The sequence below is a fragment of the Leptosomus discolor genome, chromosome 1 (assembly GCF_034619465.1).
Source record: "Leptosomus discolor isolate bLepDis1 chromosome 1, bLepDis1.hap2, whole genome shotgun sequence".
Lineage (NCBI taxonomy): Eukaryota > Metazoa > Chordata > Aves > Leptosomiformes > Leptosomidae > Leptosomus > Leptosomus discolor.
In genome coordinates this window covers 113,783,234-113,809,433 of record NC_141391.1, presented here as the reverse complement: position 1 = coordinate 113,809,433, position 26,200 = coordinate 113,783,234, and the positions used below count along the sequence as shown (strand labels likewise).

Below are 26,200 nucleotides of genomic sequence, written 5' to 3'. Positions count from 1 at the left end.
GCTATTTTCCTTGCCTTGTGAGTTTCCACTTCTGTGTTGGCTTGAAATTGTAAGTACAGTACTCAAAGCTTTTTTGGAGTGTGGAGGAGTGTTTTGTTTTTAAACACTTTTATAAATAAGCTATAGACAGTAGTATGTACTTTTTGTAATTTATATCTTAGATGAGGACACTGGTTGTTCTAACAGTATTTTCAAGAGACTATCTGAGGTTTCCATTATCACAGCTTAATTTCAGTGGATTAGTGGGAGTAAAACTGAATACATTTTGGCACAGTATCTTTCCCATATATCTCTGGTGGAACTTAGAAATTTGGTGGCTATAGAAATACAGTGAGTTTGTTAAAGCATATGTTCAGATTGCAAAAGGTTTTGTAATAGGTGCTTAACTTTTTCTAAAAAGATTCGTAGATAAAGTATAGCTGTGAATCAATTAAAAAAATTACATTGTAGCTGTTTTTGCCAGTCAGTTGGAATAATAATCATGCTACATATTATATACTAAACAAAGTTACTGTAACAGTCTATTACAAATGTGCTTATTATTCTTGTATTAATCTTCATGAAGTAGAAATTATATAGCTGAAACGATAGTATCTAGTAAGAAAATGAGACAAAACCTCAGTGTCTTCGGATATAACCCTGGTTTTCAGTTCTCTTACATGAAAAATTATTTATGAAGCATACAGAAAGCAGTAAGTTTGCAAGGTCTCACTCTATTGGCACAGTGTAAGGTGAGCTTATATCTTTAGTTACAATCCTGAAGAATGTAACTTTAAACAGTGCAACAAATTGAGAAATACTGTGTGTGGCTTAAGAATGGATTCCTATTTAGTATGAATCCTGTACTTCAGGTCTTCTGTGGTGTTTTGTGTAAATGCTAACAGCTTTGCATTTTGTGCTTGCTGAAAGGTGATAGGGACTGATGCATGTGTTAATTGGTTTTACCAGATGGCTGCTTACCTCTGCAGTCCGTTTCCTGAATCTCGTTCTAGGGGTGATGTAAGAAATCTCCTTTTTCTGTGAAGGTAACAATTCATTGTATAAATTCTTCTGCCCTTCATACCGAAGTCTATCACCTAACTGAGCAGTTTTGTCCCATGGTGCTGAAAAGAATATTTTGGACTGTATCCAGAGCAATTGTTTATGCTGAGGATAAAAGCTGGAGGTGTGAGAGGAAGTAATCTAAGCTTTGTATTAGCTAATAATGGTATAAAGAGTGAACTTTCCTTACCCCCTTCTTCCCCATGGGAGGAAATCAGTAAATTACTGTTCAGGACACGGAGTCAGTTTCTCAAAAGCCTTCTGTAGTGTCTCTACTGGATGATGACTGATAATTAATGCTTCTGCCCATCTTAAAGTTTTCTTCTCCTTTTACAGATTTGGCATTGATACAACTGTCTAGTTGGGAGGAAGGGAAGGATAGACTTTTGGTCAATAAAATATGGACAGACAACTGAAACTTCAGGGGTCCAGTATGCCATTCTCTGAGATGAAAGTAAAAGAATATTCAGATATCATCTTCTAAGTAGAAGTTCTAGGATGGTAAAATGCAAGTCCCCCCTTCTCAGACTTCTGTATGTGATAATAACTATTCCTTATGAGGTTGGTTTTGCTATGTTAACATACAAAGTAGCTGACACAGCTCATTGCTTGAGAATTAATGTTTTGATTTTGGATTTTCAGGTTGATTACCTATTTTTAAAAAAGTAATCTGTAATACGTATGGACACTGAATGGTAGATCGATAAGGTTTTGTTAGTGTGTTCTGGTATGTATGAGCTTGAGTCTTTGTTACTGCCATAGTAACTATTGTTCACTGTCATCTGCACGCAGAAATGACTTCTCAATCTTCAGTGTGCTTAACTTTTGGAAAACTAGATATTTGATGATATGTTTATAATAATGCTGGAATTTTCTCAAGGACAGAGGTCTGGACTTGCTTCAGTTCTTCAATACTTTTGCTTGGGAGTTTTCAGAATGTTTTCTTTTATGAAGAACTTTATTTCTTTGGCTCTTAAATTCCTATTGCTATTTATTAACATTAGAAAACCCAAAACTTCCATCTGAATTAAAATGAAAACAGTCTGCATTTTCATCTGCAAGGTACAGGCATAATAGTAATGCTTTAAATACGTTTTGTGTGTGTGCATTTGTTTAAGTTTGGCATTCTTACATTTTAAGTTTAACATCAGCAAAGAGAAAGGCTAGTGCATTGTGACACGTAGCTTTGATTTCTGCATGTCTGAGGGAGGGAGGGTGCTCAAAATCCTGCCTTGACTTCAGTGGAGGTCACAGCAGCATTTCTCGGTGTAGCTAAACTGCATGGTTACAGGAGACAACCATGTTTCTCTTTTATGCTTCAGACAGAAGGCTGGGAGCAGGTGGTCAGGTAAGAAACACCTAGGGAAAGGTGGTGGACCAGACGCTTCTTCAGTGTCCCTTTGAAGTCACTTATGTGAGTCTCAATTTGGTAACCAGTATTTTGAAGTAATAAATGAAAATTAGGTTGATAGCAAACACTGTTTCAGGCTTTTAATAAGATGATTTTGAGAAAGTAGAGCTTATAAATGTTAACAGTTTTCCAGGTATTTAATATTTTGTCACTGCTAATGGAATTAATTGTTTGAGAGTATAGTTTTGGTTTCCTGTATAAGGAATATAGAAAGTAGAGGATAATTGTTTTCTGTTCTTATACATGTGCATAATAGCATACTATTTCAAGGGAGAAAAAGCACCTCACAACAAAGTAGTTAAATACCTCTTGACGTTTGATTCTTCACCAGTCCCCTTCTTCAGTCTGGTGCTGTTTTCTGGGGAAAGTTCATGATAATGATCTGTTTAAGGTTGTGAGTCACCTGATATGTAATAGTTTGTTGGCTATTTCTACACTACGTTTAGACTTAACTTGAAAGCAAACCTAGTGTTCGAACAGGAAAGTACTCTGAAATGTTTGAAATCTCATTTCAATTATGGAAGCCATGAATTGCATTAAAATGTGTGCAGAATCCTGACAGTACATTTTAAAAATGTTGATTTACTTGCATGTCACGGAACAACAAATTTTGTTTGCTAATTTGAAGGATTGATTATATGACTAAAGAAATTTAATATTTGCCAAGAAGTTTATTTTGGGAGAAAAGAATTTGATTTTATTAGTGTATAATTTACTTCGGTAGAACATGAGTGGTGAGAGTGCTAATGTTATCCACATCGTAGCTGAAATCCATGTAGGCTTTATCAGCACTTTAAAGGGTTTTGTAATTTTATTTTTGAGACATTCTCTATTTTAAAATGTATGTGTACTGGAGGCTCTATAAAAACTGCAGGTAATTGTCTACACTATTTTTTTTTAAAATTTTATTTACTTAAGGAAGCCCTCTGAGTTAAAAGCATCAAGAATATTAAATTTCATTACAGTAAGTACCTATCTGCTTTGCCTCCAAGGTTGTTCTTGTATTCACATTTTGCAGGATATAACCTTTACTGAGTAATACCTGAATTATTGCTTCCATTTTTATGGCAAATAACTGAATGCTTTATTTGATATTACTTAGTTTACTCTTTTCGTGTGTAGATGGGAATAGCCTGAGTAAATTTGAGTCTAGGACACTGTGCTGCTTACTGGAGATTATAAACCTATATATAGTCCATAGTTCATTTGAGAAGAAAATTCGTCTCTTTGTGCAAATGGAATTTCAGTAGTCGTGTGAATATATTCATAAACAAATTTAATTCATTGGCAAAATAAAATAGAGATAGCTAATGCAGAATTAACCTGCTAAATTAAAACGATGGATCTTTCCAAAACATTGATCAAATGTCTCAGCACTTGAAAATTGGGAAGTTCAGAGAAGACAACTTCCTGACCCATGCATCAGATTCTTGATTTTTTGCTGGGTTGAGCCTAGATCTTGATACTCGCCGAATAAAATTTGCCATTTTGTGTGCAAGGCTTCTTAACAGTTTTCAGATAACTGTAACTTACTCTTGGTGTGTGCACGTGTCTGTGTGTACAGTAGGTGTAGCTTTTCTGATCTGGAATTAGATGGGCAGACTATCAGCGTTTACTGCTTAGAGTGCAATTTGCGCAGTGCATGACGGGCTGCTCTTCCTCATGTTCACTAGTGCTTGAGAGGAATCAGCTGCCAAGGACACGCAGCAGTGTGTCCCCGGGGTCAGTTACAGTGACTTTGGGAGAACATGCAAGAAGGAGAAATAGTTACCCCTCTATCATCTGCCTCCTGCGCCTCCCCACCTCCCCCCCCCCCCGGACAAAATGTTAGGCTATCCATCAGTATACCTAGCACATGTTCAGTCACTCTAATTTACCTGTGTGTAGTATCATCTCTGCTAATAGCTCCTGAGGGACCTTATTGTATAGTGCTGCTTTGTGCCAACAGATGCAGTAGAATTTTGGGGTGGAGCGGGGGGGAATTTCTTAGGGACTTCAGAACTACTGCTTGTATTAGAATAAAGGATGTGCCTCTTTCTAAAAAACAGTTTCCTCTAAGTAATTACTGAATATGAATCAAGTCTAATATTCCATATTGCTATTATATTGTTTATAGCATATAGCGGATGAGAGTGCTTTCTCCTTGCATAACACTGGACTTACAGGGATCAAGATTAATGCTTCCAGAAGGGGTATTGTCTGGTATGGCATGCTAGAATTCCAATTTTAACTAAAATGGAAAATTCTCTGCATCTTCAAGCTGCTGTTCTTGATTACTCTTAAAACAGAAAATGAAAAGCTATAGTTAAATGCAATATTTTAAACTATAATTAAACCAGGAAAACTATTTTGGTTATTTTATTTTTATTTCTTTGTATTTAGTATTTTCGTAATACTACTAAAATAATTAAGGACTGTTTTCCTGAAGGCTGGCCTCGAAATTCTGAAGTACTTCTGAGATTTTCCATTTTAATTCAGGGAATGGGATGTTAATGCTTAAGCAAAGATGACTTCTGCAGCAAGTATTGATAAAAAGTTCTATTATTTTTGACTATTACAGGAAACTTTGTCTTTCAGTGACTTATACAGTGTTGTAATAATGTAATATCATTGGCTTTCTGATTATGATGGCATAAATGAAACCTCAGTTTCTGTGTCTGAGAATAAAACCTTCTTCTGGATTTAGATGTGCCCAGTTTGTTTGCTGTTCATTTAATCTTACAAATGCAAGATTCCATTGTTTCTCCAGTACAGGTTTCTAAATAATGGAAGGTCTCAACGACCTCTTTATTTCTTACTGCTCATGGCAGTGAGGCAGTAGTCATCTATTGGGTTCTATTTTTACCCCTTACGGTGTACAGCTTAATGGAATAATGTCCTGTAAAAATACAGAAAGCAATTTTTTCCCATCAACCCTTTTCGAATTTCTGTATCCTTCTGTAAAAATGATCAAAACATGTGCGAGCAAGTGGCTGTGGGGAAAGTTCTTTCACTCCTATAGCCATACATCTTTCATCTTAGTTTGATATGATTCTTTCTATGAGTGAAAGGCATTTAGTAGTTACTGGGAACTACGTGCCTGAAAACTGTTGTATTCAAGATGACCTAATACCATCATGGAATATGGGAAGATAGAATCTTGACTTCTGTAAAAACATGACTGGCTTACCCACCTTTGGTAATGTTTGCATCTATTTTCTCCTGTCTATATTTCTGTTTCTTAGAAAGCTGTGAGGTTGTTTACCCTAACCTCAAGCTGTTTGGAAACTTCACTCTTCTGGGAATCAACTGGGTAATAGCAGTAACTGCTCTCATCGAGAAAGCTGCTTAAGTGGTTCATCAGAAGTTCAGCTCCTTCTGGGAAAACTGGTATCTGTGACCATTACTAGCCTTAAGCACCCTTTTTTGTTGGGAACAAAAGCAAAGCAAAAAGCCCTGACCTTTTGCAATGCTGTGCAGAGGAATCTGTACTTCCCAGTGGAAATGGCTGTCTGGCTTAGTGATGCCAGTCACTGCGTGTCTGAAGATTTCATAGACATTGATCTGAACAAGTACTGGTTTTTGCTGCCACCACTGCTTTTCTCACAGCTGGTAGATTTAATATTGGGATTGATACTCAAATACCTGACCAGAAAAAGACTGAGAGGGATTGTTAAGAGGTCATACCCACTTTGTGTGACAATTTGTCACCTCACTGTTACAAGATAAATCAGGACTAACATGTCTTCCTGTAGGTCTTTCCTTTAAGTCCCCGAGGCCTTGTTAGCTTTTTTTCATTGTCTCTCTGGGTAGCAAAACATTCCCGGGGACCACAGTATTACCTGTGAATACAGGAGACTTTACTATAAAAGTTTTTTACAATCACAAGGTCATACTGAGACCCCATCCTAATTACTGATCTGGTATTTCAGACTTTCATGATATGGACTACTACATGACTTTCTGGCCTCAGGGTAGACTGTGTACTTGGGACCAGTTTAGAATATTTGTGGTGTTCTGGCACAGACCTCTGCTCTTCTTTGAGATTCAGTAGAGGGTGATTATGATTATCTAGGACAGACACAAATGGGTTAATGTTTGGCAAGTCAAGTAATCTAGTGCTGCTTCAGAGGGATGTTGTCCCTGTATCTCCTGGGTTTAAGGTTTGGTATGGTTTCAGATGCATTCTTGTTTATTCCTTTACTTCCTTACAGTTCAGAGTCTTTCATGTGTTCCTAATGTAGGTCTTTCTCCCCTTACTGATGTCAGAGTGCTGTTTATTGAACATGAACTGCTCATGAACCTGAGCAGGCAAATAATTTTAAAGTTTTTATTGCATAACGTTTACTGTTTGTCAAAACCTTTCATCTGCTTACAGGGACCTATGTGCATTCTTCAGTAGTGGGTCCTTTTTGTTCCATGGTTTGGCCTGAGAGCTTGCAATGTCAATCAAGATTTCCTAACGTTAGCTGTAAGGAGAGTTGGATGTGACATTTTTTAGACTAAACTATCTAATTGGGGATTGAAACTTTTTTGATGCTTTTGGTGTCATACTGGACCGTAAGGAAAGATATAACTGGGAGATTGGTAATGCACTGTTACTTACATTATTTAATGCTTTTCTATTTGAAATACCATTTAAAAAATAAAGCTGCTTTGCAGACTGAAGATCAAAGGTTAAAAGTCTGTTTGGCACTGTAAACATCTTTGCTGTATCTCAATGTATAAATTGTTTGCTTTTAGTGTTATGAATTCTATGGAGGTAGTAAAGCAAACATAATCTAATCAAGTGAAACAGAAAGGTCATGCTATGGATCCATATCTCTTTTAAAACAAAGCCTCACAATGCAGAGAAAAGAGGTAAAGTGATAAGCAATTGATTTTAAGTAGTAAGTGGGGAAGGAGAAGACAGTGAGGTAGTAATTAAGATATTTGATAAATTTGAGAAAAAAGCTCAGGGTGCTATGTCTAAAGCTAATATTTATTTTCAAATTCAGAGGCTTCAGGGGGAAAACGTGGCACTCTATAGATAAATCTTTTTTTAATGATTCAAGCTCCCGGTTAAGGAAGTCTTGAGCCATAGCAGTGGGAGACCTAGAGAATTTGGAACTATGCCCATTAGCTTGCCTAAGGAAGTGCAGTTATAATCCGTGCAGTATGATAACATCATTCCCAGCTTTGTGCCAGTAGAGATCTACTGCTATTGAAAGTGTTAATTTCAAGCCTCATTAAGATACAAGATTGTGATGGACAAGATGTAGGGCCCTTACAACTTATGTCTAAGCTGTAAGTTCTCTCTTGGTCCCCAGATCACCTTCACAGTGCAATGGCTTGAACTGCTTGACCAAAGGGATCATGACCTCACTGTCTTTTGGGTTCGTTGCTTATGGTGGGGATGTTAAAAAAATCCATTTAATCTTGTTAATTTAAAAATATCCAAAATACTGTGGCAATGTGAAGAATAGTTCAAGAATACTGCAAGACTGTTGCAGCCATTCTGAAAACTTTTACCAGCTAAATTCTCCTGCAACTGGAAATTGGTGTGTAGAGAGCACTATCCTCTGGATTTTTGTTGGTTGTCTTCTGTGTATTTTAACGTAATGTTAAAAACTCGGTGCATGTTAAACTGAAAGCTTTTAGTCTCCTATAACTTCTCACTATTGATGTCTGTGCCACTACTATTACTTAGTGTTACTTGTTTTCAGAATAAGCTTTGTCCTTAAAAGTTGTTTTGTGTCCAAATATTAACTTTGAAATGTGAGTCGGCTTAATATTGCTGAAATAGCACAGCTTGTTTCATTGCTGGCTGTACGGACCGCAGTCATGCAATGCACTCTCAGAAATCCTGTCTAGAAAAAGTAGCACTCTACATCAGTGCCTCTGTGATTGTTACTGTGGGGAAAAAAAGTTAATTCACTGCTTCTCTGTCTCCGTGGGATTGATACAGGGAAAGTGACAAGTTGCTACTGGCCCCTCTGCTCACAGATGATTGTACGTCCCAGGAGCATAGCGCTCTCTAGTGTTTGCTGTCTGCTCAGTTCATTTTGGAGGCATAATGCAGCTTGATCACCAATGAAAAGCTCTTTTGATCTGTTAATGACTGTGTCACATTCTGTTGAACGATAGAGATGTGTATGTTCCCATAGAATGCTGGTCGGTATAATTAGCAGCGTGGGTACTGAAAGCAGTCCAGCAGTGCGAGTCAGGATTGTGCCTTGGCACCTGTTGCACTGCTTTGACTTCTCAATCCCTTATGGCTAAAGGTGGCTTGGGGTATTGGCAATGATATTACCTAAAGGACGTTGAGGAATTACTTCTCCATGTACGTGAAGGAGGTTGAAATACAGAGAGTTTATTCTTTTTGTTGTTGCTTTCCAAATAGGATGAGTGGTTACCCTTTCGTATCGCTCTGATCGAAGTGCCTCTAAATAACGGCAAACTAGTGTATACTGGTTAACAGTGGGGAAACAAAGAACATCTGTGTATCAAATCTGGATGTACTATACATGCTTAATTCATAAAATAACTTGATTAGGTTCACTGAAATTTAGCATTATCAGACTAAGTGCCAGTTTCTCTGTTAACTGTGTTTAGCAATCCATTGGTGGAATTTAACCCAGTCAACTCTTGAAATGTTTCTGGAAAAGTAATACTTTAACAATTCAGTGCTCCTATGTGTTGTGTTAATTAAACACTAACAATTGAAAACAGGTAAATCATCATAAAAGTCTAGATTCTTATAAAGTCAGCAGTTCCATACATATTCTATAATACATAATAATAAATGCAGATCCTGATTGTCAGCGTTAATAAGGTTCAAGAATTACAGCTTCAAACTGTTTTAGGTACAGCCAGTATTTGTCTACAGTGACAGTATTAACTGGTTTAAATGCATTACTAACTTGTATCTAAATATTTCATATTCATTATGGACTAGAATTTAAAATTCATGGTGAATCGTTATTTTGCTTTTTTATTAGTACAGGAGGAAAAAAAAAGGTAAATAATGACCATGACTTGTAAGCAATTTCACAAGTTTTCTGCTGAACTAATGTAGGAAAGTTGTAAAATTTCTCATCACCTTGTGAAACCAGGTCATCTAGATAGATATGTTGATTTCACTCCTTCAACTGTGAAATCTCCTTTTAATGTGTGAGATCTATTGACCCCAAGGGGGAGAAAAAACCAGCAAGACTTCTCTGCAAAGACCTTCTTTGTTTTGAATGATGCCCGAGTGAATTGTGAGTTACTTAGATTTCTTCCATTGTAAATCATTCTGTTCCTTAATGATAATACAGCAAATATTTTCCTGTCTTAGATCATGCATTCAATGAAAGAACTGTCTGAATTTTATGGTATGCAAAAATGAGAGACTTTTAGGATATAATTTAAGATATGGCTTTTGCCCAAAAGAAATTACATTCTTAATGAATTCTATCCTGTTTCCATATCTGTCTGGAAAATCATGAGAATGTACTTCTTTTAGAAATGTTCTTGAATTATTGCTTCTACGGTGGATATATTTCAACGGTGTTATGATTTTGGCCTCTACTGGCATTCTGCAAAGTTATTTGTTACTTCTGTCAACTTCTATTTCTAATACTGCTGCTCCCATAAACAAATTGGCTTGGATGAAATCATGAACCTCTGTATGGTTTGTGTGATTTGCATGTTTCAAAAAACCCGTTATTGTGGCTTATGTTTTGGAGCTGCATAGTTACCTCTCTAAAAGTCAATATGGGTGCTAACATTTGACATCCTTCCTAGAAATTATCCTAAAACTGAATTTTTCCAAGTTCAGACTAGAATCAGAGTTAATATGTTTGTTTGTTTATTTACAATCTTCTCTCCCATGTGCAATCAGATGGTTGGAAAACATCTGCTGCTCCTACTCAGGTTTTTGATCTCATCACTTTGCTACTAATCTTTTGGTTCAACAAATTCATCTTGTTTGTTCTTATCTGTAGTCACTTTTTCATGTAAAAGTTGTTACAATTTATTCTCATACTGCTTCTCCATGTTTTTCCAAAGATCAATTTTCAGTGCCAACAATGGTGGAAAAAAATTACATTTGTTATCCATTTTGGGACTTCTGTGCATGTTTTACAAATGTACAAATCCTCTTCGCCATCTTTATAACCTTGAAGTTCTTAAGCCAAGCAGTCTGTAATGAGGAGAAAAAACTTAAGTCTGGCTGCTGCTTGTAGCAATTAATCTACTCTTTGTACATACATTATCTTAATTCAGTGTGAGATAGTATTTTTATTGCAATACAGCTACTGCTTTGACTTTGCTCACAATGTTTAGCTTACAGCAAATAGCTTTCTGCACCTTTGATTCTGGGTCAGAAAAAAATATGGCGAGCATTTTCACAAAGTTGTATTTTTATGTGAGCAGCTTGCCAGTTCACAAGACTTTTGATACCTTTCTATTGCTTTCACTACGAAAGCATTCTCTTGCTATTGTTCATTCATTGCAAATCATCTCACCTGAGAAATAACAAATATATAAAAGGTTCTGTAGACAAGCTCCTGAGATCTTCCTACTGTAATGTTATCTTGTTGATTGGATGATTTGGGGTGGGGCATGGGAACATGGGGATGGAACCAAAAAAATCTTGTCATGTAATGCATGCCCAGAAAAGATACTGAACTGAGGCAATATATTGATTTGCATTTCCTAAATTTAGAGTTGTTGATTTGGTAATATTTCTGTCTGTATGTGCACAGCTGTATATCTGTGTGCAGTACGTGCAAAGAAAAGGAGAAATACTATAATCCTATTGATGTAAATAAGAATTGTCTCTTTGATAAGGTCAGGATTTTACTAGCTTTATAATGGGTCCACAACCTCCCCATCTTTTTGTGTAATACAACTAAATCCAGATTTAAAGCACCCTTCATATGATGAAATTTTTTGGAGGAAGGAAGGCAGGAACATTTGTTTTGTCAAAATGGAGTTTATTCCTTGTGTCGTAATTGCTTTGTGAATCTATTATCTCCAATGTCTGTTAAATAAAGTGAAGTGTAGAAGGAGTCTCCTTCATTGCCTTATGCCAACTAGGTGGATAGGTAAATTGTGGCAGTGATGTTGACTGGTGTGCTTTGTGCTAGGTGTCCCCTTTCTGTCTCACCCACCAGAGGGTGCTGGGTGAGACCCTGCATGCTGATGTGCAGCTTGCACTCTTCTCTGAACAGAAACTCGGTAGTAAGTGGGGTTGTAGTTGTGCTATCTTGGGAAATTGATTAGAGAGAAATCATAACGTTGACAAGTAGTGAAGACGTGGGCAAAAAAAGTTTCACTGTCTCATGTGTTTGACTGATTGAGATGGGTGAGCTCTTTGGAGCCATAGCTTGCAGGAGATGCACCTGAGGCAGCCTGTGCCGAGCGTGGCAGAGCGGGTGGTGGTATGGAGGTGAACAGTGGAAACTAGATATGGGGGTCTTTGAAGCTACTGAGACCAGTGTCGTGGGAGAGGAGGTGATGAGTAGTAGGAAAATGGTTCCTGAAACTTATTTTGTTCTTTGATATGAATTTTGTTCACAAATGCATCCATGAGTGTACTTGCTTTGGAGCCTCTTTTATATTTTTGATTTCATCTCCATGCTTTGTTTGTGTGTGTGCGTGTGTTATACCCTGTTCCTGTTCTGAATTAAAGAAAAAAAATCTCCTCAACTTCCATAAGTTGCTTTACTCTTTAAATGTGTAAATTTACAACTCAGTAGGTGATTTGGTAATCTGCTGGTGACATGTGATTTGTATATAATTGGGTGTGGATGACAGTTTTTTCAACTCTTCTTGTGCCTAGAAATTTCTGTAAATCCATAAAATCTTGGGGATGAAATCTTAGCTACTATAATTTTATTTCCTTTTCTATAAGATCTTTTCCCCCAGAGCATAAACAACTTAAGATGGTAAAATGTCCAGTACAAGTACCATATATGCAAGTGGGGAACATTGTATAAGGAATTCTAGTTGATCCCAAGGTTACTAAAGCTTATAAAGTATATTCACGTTATTTCAGCTGGGAAGTTTTGAGATTCCTTCTGTCTAATTTGCGAATGTGGATCGAAGACTATCGCTTTGATGGCTTCCGATTTGATGGCGTTACATCTATGTTGTATCACCATCATGGGATTGGTAAGTAACTTAATCAACTGTACAGTCCTGTTGCAGCTCTGTTGCTGTGGAAGTAGTGCTGTAAAAGTTCACTGAATGCTCCAGAAATTCTAGATTTCATATTATCTTGCTGTGCTGCTCTATGGACAGGTCTGAAATTATGAATAAATTTGGCGCTTATAAAATTGCGTAATGCAAAATTGCTGTTGGGTTTTTTTGGGTTTTTTGTTGTGTGGGTTTTGTTTTGTTTTTTTTTTTGAAAGCAGCTGTGGCCTTTAAAACTTACTGTCTTGTTAGGCACAGGATTCAGTGGAGATTACAATGAATATTTTGGCTTACATGTGGATGAAGATGCGTTGTGCTATCTGATGCTGGCCAACCACATGATTAAATTCTTGCATCCGGAATGCATAACCATAGCAGAGGTAAGATCAGAATTTGCCATCCTCAATGACGTTAATATTGATTGGTTTGCTTTGGGAATGTGAATTTCCTGTTAATTATCAAGTCACACTTTGGGTACTGAAGGAGTGACAGGAGCTGAGAAATATTCATTAGTGGATGGACTTGCCTTGTGGGGAAGAACAACTGGAAGAGGCACTTTGAGTATTTTCTCTCCATTAATGGGTCATTAATTTATGTGGTGGTTTTTTTTTTCCCCTTCATCTCCTTGAACTTGTAATGAGATTTCTTTTTATTAGTTTTTCGCTTTTGCATGATTGCTGTTTGTCACTAGTGATTCATGGCACTAAAGATTAACAGCCCTAGTGAGGGCTTGCATATTTTGAATTATATTGGCATAATCGGCTATTCTCCTTCAAAATAAATGTGAGGAATTTATAAATGTTGAATATATCTGCTAATTTAAATTTAGTATTAAGTTTCTCCAGGTTTCTGAGGGAGTAAATAGACTATATTACTTGAGTTGATTGAGATCAATTAAACTTTTTGACTGAAAAATGTTATTGTTTGCACATGGATTTTTGAATAGTATGAAACACCAGAACATTAAAGTTCTATGAATAGGTATGTTTTCACTGATATTTTCTTTTTATTTAAAAGAGAAAATCACGTAAACCTTGAGGATTTTTCTGTTACTGTGTTTAAATAATTCTTTTTGTTTAAAAGAAAATGTTGCATCTATCGGCTATCATTAGGTACTATACAGATTTCTAATATAAAACTTCTTGTATTGCTTAGGAGTTCCCCGTTTATCTTTAGAAAACGAAGTACTGCTTAACTTCATTTCTTACTTGTAGTAAAGTTTTATATTACATAAAACCACTTCCAAAAGCTTGATGACAGGCTATCAAAAACAGCATCTGGTGAGCAATTACTAGTAAAATTGAGATGGTTTCATTGAGCTGTAGGCCTGTTTGAAGTGAAATTTGTTCATTTTCTAGGAGTCTTAGATTATAAACATTCCTACCAATGAAATTTTGAGTTCAGTCTGCTTGTATTGCCTAGCCTAAGAGTTCTTTTTTAATAAGATGTGTCTTCAGTTTCTCTTGCGTTGGAAACTGCTTCTGTTTCAATACATTATTTTTCTGCCTGGGGGAGTCGCTACACAAAATATAGAATTGATCAATGTGCTGCATTGTTAAAGGAGAATTTCAGAAGGAGAAACTGTTGACATAATTGAAAACTACAAAAAGCAATGAAAAATGTCTGCTTGCCTATAATGATGATGGAATGAGTACCACATAAGAAAAATGTTTTTTATCTAGCCATAATTAATTGTGATATGTTCTATAATTATTTAACTGATAATTTTTACAGCTTTTTAATATTCTGTATATTCACTGTCTTAGTAATTTCTGAGTTTCTAGATATTACTGACTATATGCATGTTTTCATTTTGGCCTTCTAAATAAAGCTATGATTAAAGTCTTGTATAATGAGAAAATTACATCATGCCTGAGATATTATAAAAACAATCAGGCAAAAAAACTACTACTGTGATTTCAGCTCATTTCAAACTAAGGTCTGAACAAATGCTTAGTCATTGGCTGTTTACATTTGGTGGAAAATATACTGAACAGACTAACACTGAATTTTAAATTTTTTTTAGTGTTCAGGTAAAATCTGTAGATATATATAGATATAGATAGTATTACATTTGGAGTTTTACTTCCCAAAAATCTGGCTTTAAAAATTGTGACTGAAGTAAATGGGAGCTACTTAAATCTTGGATTCAGACCTTGTCCAGGTAGACATCATAGAGAAGGGCTTTTCTTTCAGATCATCTTGTCCTGTGTAACTTGGAGAGCAGTAGTCTGTTTTTATCCTTTCTGACTGAATTAGGAGAGGTTTTGAACTTCCTTTTATAACATCTAAAAGTTTGGAAAGAATTTCTACTTCATTATTTGGTATTTACAGCATGTGGAATGTGGATGCAGTTTTCTGTGTGGTCTAATGACTGCTGAGTAAAGGGGGGTAATCCCTTCCTTTGATCTCCTGGCTCTGCTGTTCACACAGCCCTGCATGCTGCTGGCCATCTCTGCTGGCAGGGCAGGCTGCTGGCTCATGCTCAGCTTGCTGCTGGCCCAGAGCCCCAGGGCCTTCCCAGCAGAGCTGCTCCCCAGCCTGGATAGATGCAGGGGTCAGTCTGTCCCAGGGGCGGGATTTGACAATTGCGCTTGCTGAACTTCCTGCCCTTGCTGTTGATCGATTCCTCCAGCCTGTCAGGTTCTCTCTGGGTGGCAGCCCTGCGTTCCACCCCCCCCAGGATGCCATCCTGAGCTTCTGATGAAGTGGTCGTTCTCTGCACTTGTGTCACTATGGGGACAGGGGGGCAGTATATGCATGTATGTGTATGTACTTACAACTTCAAGTGCAAAATGTTTTTACTAGTCTAATACAGCAATTGGATTGAAAATGGGTTGAATCCAGAACACCAGAATGAGCTTCCTAATTTAGCTCTGATTCCAGTCAGAATTTAGTTCCATAAATTCTCTTGTATAGATGCAAGAGGTGTATGTTAATCCATAACCACAGTGGCGGAGTGGCTTCTCACTGTCACAAGTTAATAAAATTGAGTACTGATAGATACTTCGAAATTATTTGAAATTTGCATTTTCTATACAGATCAGCTAACTTTAGAAAAAGGATGCTATGTGACATAATTGCCTGATAAAAATGCTGAAATAAATATTTAAAGAACTTCGAATTACAAATTTAAGAACAATCAGCCTCCATCAATATGAAACTGGAAAACTGTGTAGTAGGAGTATGTCACTTTCCAGGGCTAGCTGGATCAACAGTTCTAGTTTTGTGGATTTAGGAAAAGAGATGGTTGGGGTTTGGTTTTTATTTTTTTCTCTTCCTTAGTGTACTTGGTATTCAGCCTCTTTTTTTATGCCATTCTTTATGCAAAATATCAATAAACAAAATGAAGGTTTAATTTGTCTTTTGTTGACAGCTTTCTATTGATTACTTGGAGCTCAGGAGAGCTAATTATTTCAAATTCTGCGTCTACTGAGGCCTCTTCTCCCCTGAAATATCTACTGCATTATTTTGTAGTACAGTCTTTGAGAAAAGTCATAATGCTTTTGTAACTTTTGTAATCAAAGAGCAAATCTGGGTGTAGTAATCACTCACTGGTTTTATTTATTTACTTATTTTCTCTTACCCAGGTCGATCTGTGAAGCTGTTTCTACTTTACAGACTGTTTGTATAGAAGTATTACTGTAAGGTAGAAAATGTGAACTAGTAATTGCAATGCTATGCAAATGACTTTTTTTTTTAATTATTATTTTATTTTAAGGATGTTTCTGGAATGCCGGCTCTTTGTCGTCCTGTTGCAGAGGGCGGAGGGGGTTTTGATTATCGACTAGCCATGGCTATTCCAGATAAGTGGATACAGGTGAGAACTTATTTTAAAAGTATGTTCTGCTTTTGAAAGTGGGATATTTTTCTATCTGGACATACACAAAACCACTTTTGAATCCTACTGACAAGTTTTAGTCTCTCTCTTGTTAATGTCCTGTTAAAGTAAATTCTGACAGGCCTGAGCACAGGTATCAGTGTCTGAAATGAGCTGTCAGATATCATGTAGGTTTCAGAAGACCAGTAGGTTTAGGGGCTGTTCTTTGTGTTCTGGCTGATACTTGTATTCTTTGTAAAATGCATAGACTCAATTAGTTTGAAATAACCTGTGTCTTGTAGCAGCTATAGAAAGTGTAGTATATATCAAATGTGAACAGGTAGATGACAAGTTCACCAGATGCATGTGAGTATAAAAAAAAAAAAAAACAAACCCAAAACCTAAAACACCTCAAAAACTTTCAACAAACCCTCCTGAAATTGGACATAGTAATTGACATTGAATACAGACAAAGCTGAAAGTTAAACCAAAGTAAACATAACTGAATGATACAAACACCAGCAATTGGTACAGTGGGGTTATACAAAAAGAATAATAAAAATCTGTAAATGCTCTTCAAGAACAATAATATACTAATAAACACTGACTACAATAAGGATTTAAATCACCTTAATACAGAGAATCGTGAGAAAAGGAATAAAACATTAAATGATCTCAAAAGGCTTCTACTAATGTTTTGGAGAATATTTTTCAGTTAGATAGAAGATTGCATCCAAATCCCTCAGGCTATCATGATGATCTGAAAACAATAAATGTTTTATATGAGCATTAATGCTTCAATAAATATACTGAGTAGCTTGAAATAAAACGCAAATTAACTTAGCTTTAGCATCTTTCACTTTTGTAACTAGGAGGTGGAGCGCTGATTGAAAACCAGTTTTCAAACCTCTTTTCATTCACAAGACAAACTTGCCAGCTTTTCCAACAGGGAGAGCATCATTAAACTTTGGAGTGCGTAATTTAGATTCTGGAAAGCAGCGAGGGCTCACACTTTTGTAGTAACAAAAACCACCTTGTTGTGTTGGCTTTCTTTTTTTTCCTTACACCTTCAACTTCCTTACTGCACTTTAGGACAGGCATAGGTGAGCAATTTCTTAGGTAGGCAAAATGTAAGTGGCCAAGTTCATATTACAAAGAAAAAAAGACTGTAGAATTTTAAAAGGGCAAAAGGTGGATGATCTATTTTAGCAGTCTCTGATGTAGTCTGCTTAATTTAATTTGCAGTACTCTTGAGAGGAAACGTAGCTATCCTGCAGTAAGTTGTGTTCTTTAACCGGAGAAATGTATCTTCCAGCCTAAGCCTGTACTTAACGTGGGACAACAGCTTGGCACACTGGTGGGATGTTGAGTGTAAATTCAGCTGTGATAGTCTAGGCTGTTTGCCAGCAGACTACTGTCATTTAGGGATGTATCAATTGTATAAGGCCATAGGGTGATGCAGGCAGGAAGCTTCTAGCTAAGGAAGCTGTAAATAAGCAACCACAACAGAAGACCTTGAGTTAGAGAAAGAGGTGATGCACATAGTTTGTTACTGCATTTCTTGAAATAAAAATAAAGCTGGAAGAATTGAAAGGGAAAAGTTTAGAAACAGAATCTATCAGCTGATATGAAACTGTCCTAGGCTGCTTGCTCTCACAGAATCACAGAATGTTAGGGGTTGGAAGGGACCTCTGGAGATCATCTAGTCCAAACCCCCTGCCAGAGCAGGACCACCTAGAGCAGGTCGCACAGGAACACATCCAGGCAGGTTCTGAATATCTCCAGAGAAGGAGACTCCACAACCTCCCTGGGCAGCCTGTTCCAGTGCTCTGTCACCCTCAGAGTAAAGAAGTTTTTCCTCATGTTTAGATGGAACCTTCTGTGTTCAAGTTTGTGCCCGTTGCCCCTTGTCCTGTCGCTGGGCACCACTGAGAAGAGCCTGCCCCCGTCCTCTTGACACCTGCCCTTTAGGTATTTATAAGCATTGATAAGGTCCCCTCTCTGTCTTGTTCAGCCTCTTGGCCTGTCCCCTAATGCTCCAGTCCCCAAACCATCCTCGTAGCCCTCTGCTGGACTCTATCCAGTAGCTCCCTGTCTTTCTTGAACTGGGGAGCCCAGAACTGGACACAGACTCCAGATGTGGCCTCACCAGGGCAGAGTAGAGGGGGAGGATAGCATCCCTTGATCTGCTGGCTGAACTCTTCTTAATGCACCCCAGCATGCCATTGGCCTTCTGAGCCACAAGGGCACATTTCTGGCTCATGGTCAACTTCCTGTCCCCCGGGACTCCCAGGTCCTTCTCTGCAGAGCTGCTCTCCAGCAGGTCGACCCCCAGCCTGCACTGGTGCATGGGGTTATTCCTCCCCAGGTGCAGGACCCTACACCTGCCCTTATTGAACCTCATTAGGTTACTCTCCACCCAGCTCTCCAGCCTGTCCAGGTCTCACTGAATGGCAGCACAGCCCTCTGGTGTGTCAGCCACTCCTCATGGTTTTGTGTCATCAGCAAACTTGCTGCAGGTGCACTCTGTCCCTTCATCCAGGTCATTGATGAATGTGTTGAACAAGACTGGACCCAGTACTGACCCCTGGGGAACACCGCTAGCCACGGGCCTCCAACTGGACTCAGCGCCATTGATCACGACTCTGAGCTCTGTCCTTCAGCCAGTTCTCAATCCACCTCACTGTCCACTCATCTCACCCACACTCTCTGAGCTTGCCAATGAGGATGTGATGGGAGACGGTGTCAGAGGCTTTGCTGAAGTCTAAGTAGGCGACGTCCACTGCTCTCCCCTTGTCTACCCAGGCAGTCATGCCATCATAGAAGGCTATCTGATTGGTCAAGCATGATTTCTTTTAATTCTCTCCAGCTTCTAAGTATGTATCTGTTCAATAGCAAGTTTTCAGGGCAGCTTCCCAAGATCAGTTTTAAAACTGAAGGATCTCCAGGGTTCCTTCCTTAGGGAACTAATTTTGAGGTATCTGTAAAAGTAAGACAAGCTGTTTGTCATAACAGTGACTGTGCTAGTTCATATTAAAGGTAGATGTAGTACATAATACGATGCTGCGTAGGGACCTGAAAGTGTTCAGAGACAGAATTTATGGAGTAAAAAAAAAAAAAAGGCTGTTTAGGAGTACATGGCCAGTTACAATCAGAATGTTAAATTTTACAGCATCATATCAACCATCTCAGTGTTACTGCCTTTTTATCAGTTTGTCGATATATTTATGTATATGTATTTAAGTTGTAGTTATCAATGGAGCTCTATGAATTACTATAGAAAGAAAGAAAGGACTAACACTGAAATTGGGCTAGATGTAGAAGAGGGAGGAAATAGTGTTGTATGAGGCAGATTCCTGTTGATGCAATCTAATTAAAATTACGAAAAATCAGGATGTGATCTAATTAAAATTGCTAAAATTTAGGAGCTATCATGGCAAAAAATGTAATGCCTTACAAAGCTTTGGCATTGAAACTGTGGTCTGGAACTGACTGGGAATTCACAGCTCAGGGGAATGTGCAAGTCCCTGTGCTAAGCACCTTCTCGTGTTGTTGTGTGCTTCATGACAATGGCATAGTGCTGTCTTGCAATGATTCATTCTCCACCTCACAGCCCAGTGGTTAAGCTATAGTGGGAAGCTGCCATATGCCAGGGCTGCTCGAAATACAGGACTTCTTTCAATGTCGTGTGTAGGCAGGTGTGTGCCCGCATATTTCTTCACGGTTTTTGGTGCAGTGTTTTTTTGCAGCTATAAATAACATTGCCCACTGCATCAGAGGTTTCGTGTGATAGATGGCAAGTCCTCTTGCCCATGCTTGTACGTGGAAGTGCAGGAGAAACAAAGTGTTCTAGTTATTATATTTACATAGTGGAATTCAAAAGAAAAAAAATGTCTTTGGATTATCAGAGAAAGGTCATTGCTTCAAAACTGGAGAACAGGAGAAGTTCAAGTAATAGAGTTCACAATCTATTGGAAATTTCTGTGCCAAGATAACGAAGAAAGGTATTAACGTGCTTTTAGTGGGAGTAGCATGATCTTTCCTTTATTTCTGCAGATAATTAAGGAGCTGAAAGATGAAGACTGGAATATGGGCAATATTGTGCATACGTTAACAAATAGACGGTATGAAGAAAAATACATTGCATATGCAGAGAGTCATGACCAGGTATTTTACTTGTTTGTTTATATATAAGCAAGTAAACAATGAGGTTTAGAGGTTTGATGGGTTTTGGTTTCTAAAAGTGAGGAAAGAGTTGAGAAGGATACGCAACAATTTCAGAGATAGGTGGATCTGGACTACTGCTTGTTTTTTCTGTTTGATCCTTTTTAATAATGGAATCCTGCTTTGAGTGGGTGGGTGTTGTTGTTTTTTCATTTTTCTTTTTAGGAAATGAGTCCTAACTTCTTTTTTTGCCTGCCTGTAATAGAAGGCATATAATCCAAACTTTTGAAAACCTGGTTTCCATAAAGTAAGCTGGAGCACTATTTATGATAAGCATAAACAATATCACAATTTGTTTGCTGAATCAGTGTTTGTGACTGTTGTATTCCCCTCAAGAAAATGTTTCCTCTCCAGAAGGATTGCAAACATCCTCTTTTGAGATCTAAATTAAACCTTCTTTAACAGATTGGTTCAAAACACAGCAATTGTAATGGCTCTGTATATGGGAAAAATGAAAAAGTAATGATGAGTTTGGATAACACTCATCTCCCACAATCTTTGTAATGGTTGTTTCTGAAGAATCAGAAAACACATTTGTTGAGAATTTTAAAATTAAGAACTTACATCCTTTTTCTGATAAAAGATTTAGGTAACCTACCTTCAACACTTTCCTTTATATAATAGAGGTTGATACTCTATTTGCCATACCTTCTATAACGGAAGTCAACACAAGTGTCCAAAACAAGGCCTATGTTGTACTTTAGAAAGAAAATTCTGAGTTCATCAACTTCATTTTGTGTACCTATTTACATTCTTATCTCAGAGACTGTTACACATTGTTCACTAAGGCATGAGAGAAGAGTCCCAATCCTGGTAAGAAACTTCAGGTATTACTTGGAGATGCATATTATTCTGTGATTATTTGCTTTTATAAGAGCTGATTCTTCATCCAAAGGCATGACGTATAACATTACTGTTGCTGTTCTCTTATTTCATGCTGGATTTTATCAATTGAGTTGTTTTCCGTATCACTATGTATTTTTGTCTTATACTTGAGAAGAAGATGTATTTATTTTGAACTGAAAAAAAATAGCCGACAATTGCAACCATACATAGGATGATATGTGAGAAGTAGGATAGAGAAACAAAATAGGAGTGTAGAATAAAATTCAGACTGAAGATACTTGAAGTGATGCACATGAGGGGCTGAAACAATTCTAGTTTCTTACATAATGGGCTACAAGCTGACTATTACCAGTCAGAATACAGGGCTTTGTGGTTATAAGTGGGTGAAAATAGCAGCTCAATGCTAATAGCTGTCAAAAAAAAAAAAAAAAGCAGATACAGTATTGGAATCTAAATGGAATGGAGAGCAAAGAGCAAAATCAGTATGCCACTGTAGTCTTTCGTGGCTTGTGTGCATCTTGAATGTTGGAGGCAGATTCGGTCCTGTATCTCAAAGGATATACAGCATAACTGGAAAAAATGCTGTGACAGAGTTCTAAGAGTAATAGCAGGTGTAGACTGATTTTCATAAGAAGAAAACTAAATAGACTAGGACTCTTTAGGGTAGAAAAAGAGATTGTTGAAGGTGGAAGAATAACAGTTGATAAAATCACAACTGGCATAGAAAACATGAATAGGGAACATTTACCTTTTTGTTGAATGGAAAGATTAGCAAATATTAACAAATGCTACTTCTTGCATCCAGAGAAGAGTTGTTCCCTGCAGTTGTTGATTGCAGTCTTCGGTCTTGCCATTGTGCATAGGATTTTTAAAAAAAAAAACCCACAATTATTTTTTATTTGAGGAAATAGTCTGTATAGGCAGTAATATTGTTAGTTAGAAAACTAATGGTGTTTTTCAGGTAGACCTGTCTACAACTCATCCATCTCTCTGGAATCTAGTGAGCTTTCTTGCTAGAGTATAAAATGAGAATTGGGATAATTGAACAAAAAATAACTATTTACATACAAACACTCCAAAATGTTTTCAGCTACCTGCATGCTGTTATATTAGAATAATTTTTGTTACATAGCTTTTGTATGGCCTTTCTCAAGTAACAGTAAGCGCTAGCAAATTAGTGATTCAGTCACTGGTTTTTTTTAGACAGAATTACTAGGTTTTTTTTCTCTCTTGTGTCAAATCACAGAAAATCAGTCACATTCTTGATTGCGTATAAATGAATGTTTTATACTCACTCTGCATCTCTAAATCCGGAGTGTTGTTAATAGCCTTTTATTTCTACATCCCGGGAACTTTACCTGAGATGTTTGTTTTCTTATTTTCTGTGTTTTCTATAAATGTTCCAAAATGGTAGGTCACTTGTGGCTTATTGAGTTGACGCTAACATTTCATGTTTGATATCTGTAGGCAAAATGTTCTCGGAAGTAATTGTGCAGTTCGATCCCATCAGGTGAAATGCAGGACCGCAACAGGGGTTAGACAGCTGTTAGTTTGTTGATCACATACTCCAGTCAGTGTGAGGGGCCCAGATAACCACATGGAGGGTTGCAAGGGGAAAATAGACGGTCGGGTCTGTGGCATTCACCGGAGGCTCAGCTCAGGGATGTCCCTCCCTCAATTTACGTACTTTCTCTTTTTGGCAGCAGATTATGTATATCATGTGCACATATTACACATCACACAATACAAAGTTGCAGTACTCAGAAGCTAGGGTCACTGTGACCTGATGATCATTGGCAATGGCAGGATGTTTTCTTTGGGAATAGGGACTAGTGCACACGGAGCCATGTCCTTAACTCCTCGTCAGTCTTCTAAGTCCTTACAATTTTTTTTTTTTTTTTTTTAAAGTAGGTGCTCTATATTAGAAACATTTCTGGTACACCCGAGGTTTTTCTTCACTTTTTTTTTTGAACTGTTCTAGGCGCTTGTTGGTGATAAGACGTTGGCGTTCCGACTGATGGATGCAGAGATGTATACAAACATGAGTGTGCTCTCGCCTCTTACTCCAGTTATTGATCGTGGAATACAGCTTCATAAAATGATTCGTCTCATTACTCATGCACTTGGAGGAGAGAGCTATCTGAACTTCATGGGTAAGTAATCTTAGGAACAAGCCTTTCATTTTCTCATCTACAGAATGCATGGCAGGGAAACAAAATGATCTGACATCATCTTACATCCACAGTATTTATCACAATGCTGAAGTTGGGAGCATAAGTGCTTCGTTTAGTACAAAAGGTAGCATGCATTGTTTTTCTGTTTGTAAGATATATTATAAGACAAGAAAATAAAATCAATGTGCTTCCTAATTGTAGCAGAAATAACTTTGTGTTAATGTGCTAAATGTGCTAAGCTCTAGTTCAGGTTACTCTGATTTACAACTCAGACTAGTATTGTAATTATTGTTCTGCAAGTTTGTCAGGTGGTGAGCCTTGCCTTACACAGCTGGGTTGGTTTTTGTCTCTGTTGTTCTACTCTCCTAAACTTTTTAGGGTAACAGTGAATTTACTAAAGATAGTTCTGTGCTTATTTAAGTTATTGTCAGGAAGTAATCTGGAATTAGTTGATTTATATTTCGTTGCTTCTCAGTGAAGAGCAGGGGCTTAATGAGGTAGGCAAGGACAAATCATAGAGATAGGAGGTACATCCTGCTGTCTAAACAAGGAAATAGTAATACTTTCTTTTTGTTCATAAGCTGTAAAATATAACTGTTGCATTGCGTCCTACGTGCTATTGCTACAAGAACATCCAATAGTTAATCTCATTTAATGAGCAAGTTACAGTTCCACATAGTCATCTTGAATGTTGTTCTTAGTTTTATACAAAATGCTGAAGCTATTTATGCTTGGTGCTCTTTACCGTAGTCACGGTCCTTAATTTCTTTGCAAAATAATCCTTTATAGTAAAAATCACAATTCTGTAATGTGGTGTGACAAATTCTGTATGGCAGTTGCGATAGTCTCATGGGGCAAAAAAGGCTGAAAGCATGCTGTAAATGACCATCTCAGTTTTCTGACAGTGAAAACACTTGAAAACTATAGACATTTTAGCCTAATATTGCCTTCAACTTCTACTGTTAAATATTTTGTATTATCAAGTTAAAGGGAATTCTTGAATGTGTGTTGCCCTTCTTCCATGACAGTATATTTAAAATGTATTATTCTAATTTAAAAAATGGAGAACATTAGTAAGGAAATGGTGGCATTTGATTTAAGTATGTCTGTACTGATACATGTTCTCTTCCTTGGTATTAGAACACTCAAAAAATACCATGTTTGTGAGTTTTCTTCATTAAAGCAACTTCACTACAGAACAAATTAATTCAGTATATGGTATACTAGTAAAACTATTGTTTCCAATAAAATGCAGAAATTTTTCCCAAGAGTGAAGAAGAGTTAATGAAATAAATATTTATGAAGTGTGTAGTCAGGCACCAAAATGTGCAAGGTATGATGTATGCACTTCTGTTCAAATTGGTGATACTATGATAGTTAAGGAAGCAGGTGTTTAAAAAACACGCCAGCTAAACTGCAGATGTCTCTGCCCCGGATTGACTTGATAAGGTTAGAAAAATGGTCAGTAATTCAGTGTGACATGTTAAATCCAATGTGTCGATGCAGGTTCATTTGAGCAATTAATATTGTGTATCCTTGAGTACTGCAAATGTTTCAGTAACTATATTGTAGTTTGCTATATGTGAAAGGTGAAAAGAGTGTAATAGATGTGGGGGGAGAAAACATGTAAACTCAGAATGCTTGCAGCCTGGTGTACTTAAAATTCACGTTGCAGCTTGCTATCTAGTTAAGCAAATACAGTGACAAGTAAGTTCTTTAACTTTCAGTTTTGAGTGAATGTTGAGGGTGAGGAAGAGAAGCCTCCTGTGGGGTGGGGAGAGGAGTGGAAATCTCCTTTCACAACACCTGGAGAAGGCACTCCAGGTGCCTGTATGCTTTCCTAGGTCCATCCATAAATGTCTTGTACCTTCTTTTTCTGAAAACAAGACACTAAAGCAACATGCCACTTTCTCAATGCTGTGCTCTTCTTAAGGAAAAACAAACCACTTCTAAAAAATGTTGTGTCAAGAGTGGAAATCTGTGTTCTCAGATGTATCCTGGAATTTCTCTTTGAAGATCTGGAATAATATTTAATTACACCTGTGTTGGAGTATCACTTGTACTCCATACCTGGAAGCAGATTCCTGTTGGGAGAAGTTGTGCATCATTGACCACTGAGTGGCTTTCTCCTGTCTTTCTCACTTTTCACACTGTCCTCCTTAAAGGTATCTGTAAGAAACCACTGCAAAAATCCTGGAAGTTGTTATTTTTTGTGTTTCTGGATGTTGAATTTTCACTGACGGCTTTTATTTTCCTTCTCAATTACTTTTATCCTGGTATAGGCAATCAATGATGTATGCAAAGTTAAATATGAATAAGAAAGTTTTGTCATTTCAGTAAATCAGTTCCCTCTTAATGCAAACCATTGGGAGCACTCTTTGCCCTGGTCTGTATTTCAGTTTTCTGTGCAGCTTTGCAAGTAGTCTCTGGGGCTTCATGTGCCCATCTGGTATGGAAGGCTTAACCCAGAAAGAGAAAAACTCCATATGCTTGGCTGAAAACGAGCATGACAATGATAAATGTCCTGCTGTAGTAAATGAA

At 37.4% G+C, this 26,200-nt stretch overlaps 1 protein-coding gene across 1 annotated transcript in view; it reads left to right on the top strand.

Moving 5' to 3' along the window:
- Nucleotides 1-26,200, top strand: part of GBE1 (1,4-alpha-glucan branching enzyme 1) — a 171,847-nt gene that overhangs the window by 88,981 nt on the left and 56,666 nt on the right. The window contains exons 8-12 of the mRNA XM_086482469.1: nt 12,456-12,571; nt 12,848-12,975; nt 16,317-16,415; nt 20,472-20,582; nt 23,467-23,638. Coding sequence (XP_086338595.1) covers nt 12,456-12,571; nt 12,848-12,975; nt 16,317-16,415; nt 20,472-20,582; nt 23,467-23,638 — 626 coding nt within the window. The remainder of the gene's footprint in view (nt 1-12,455; nt 12,572-12,847; nt 12,976-16,316; nt 16,416-20,471; nt 20,583-23,466; nt 23,639-26,200) is intronic.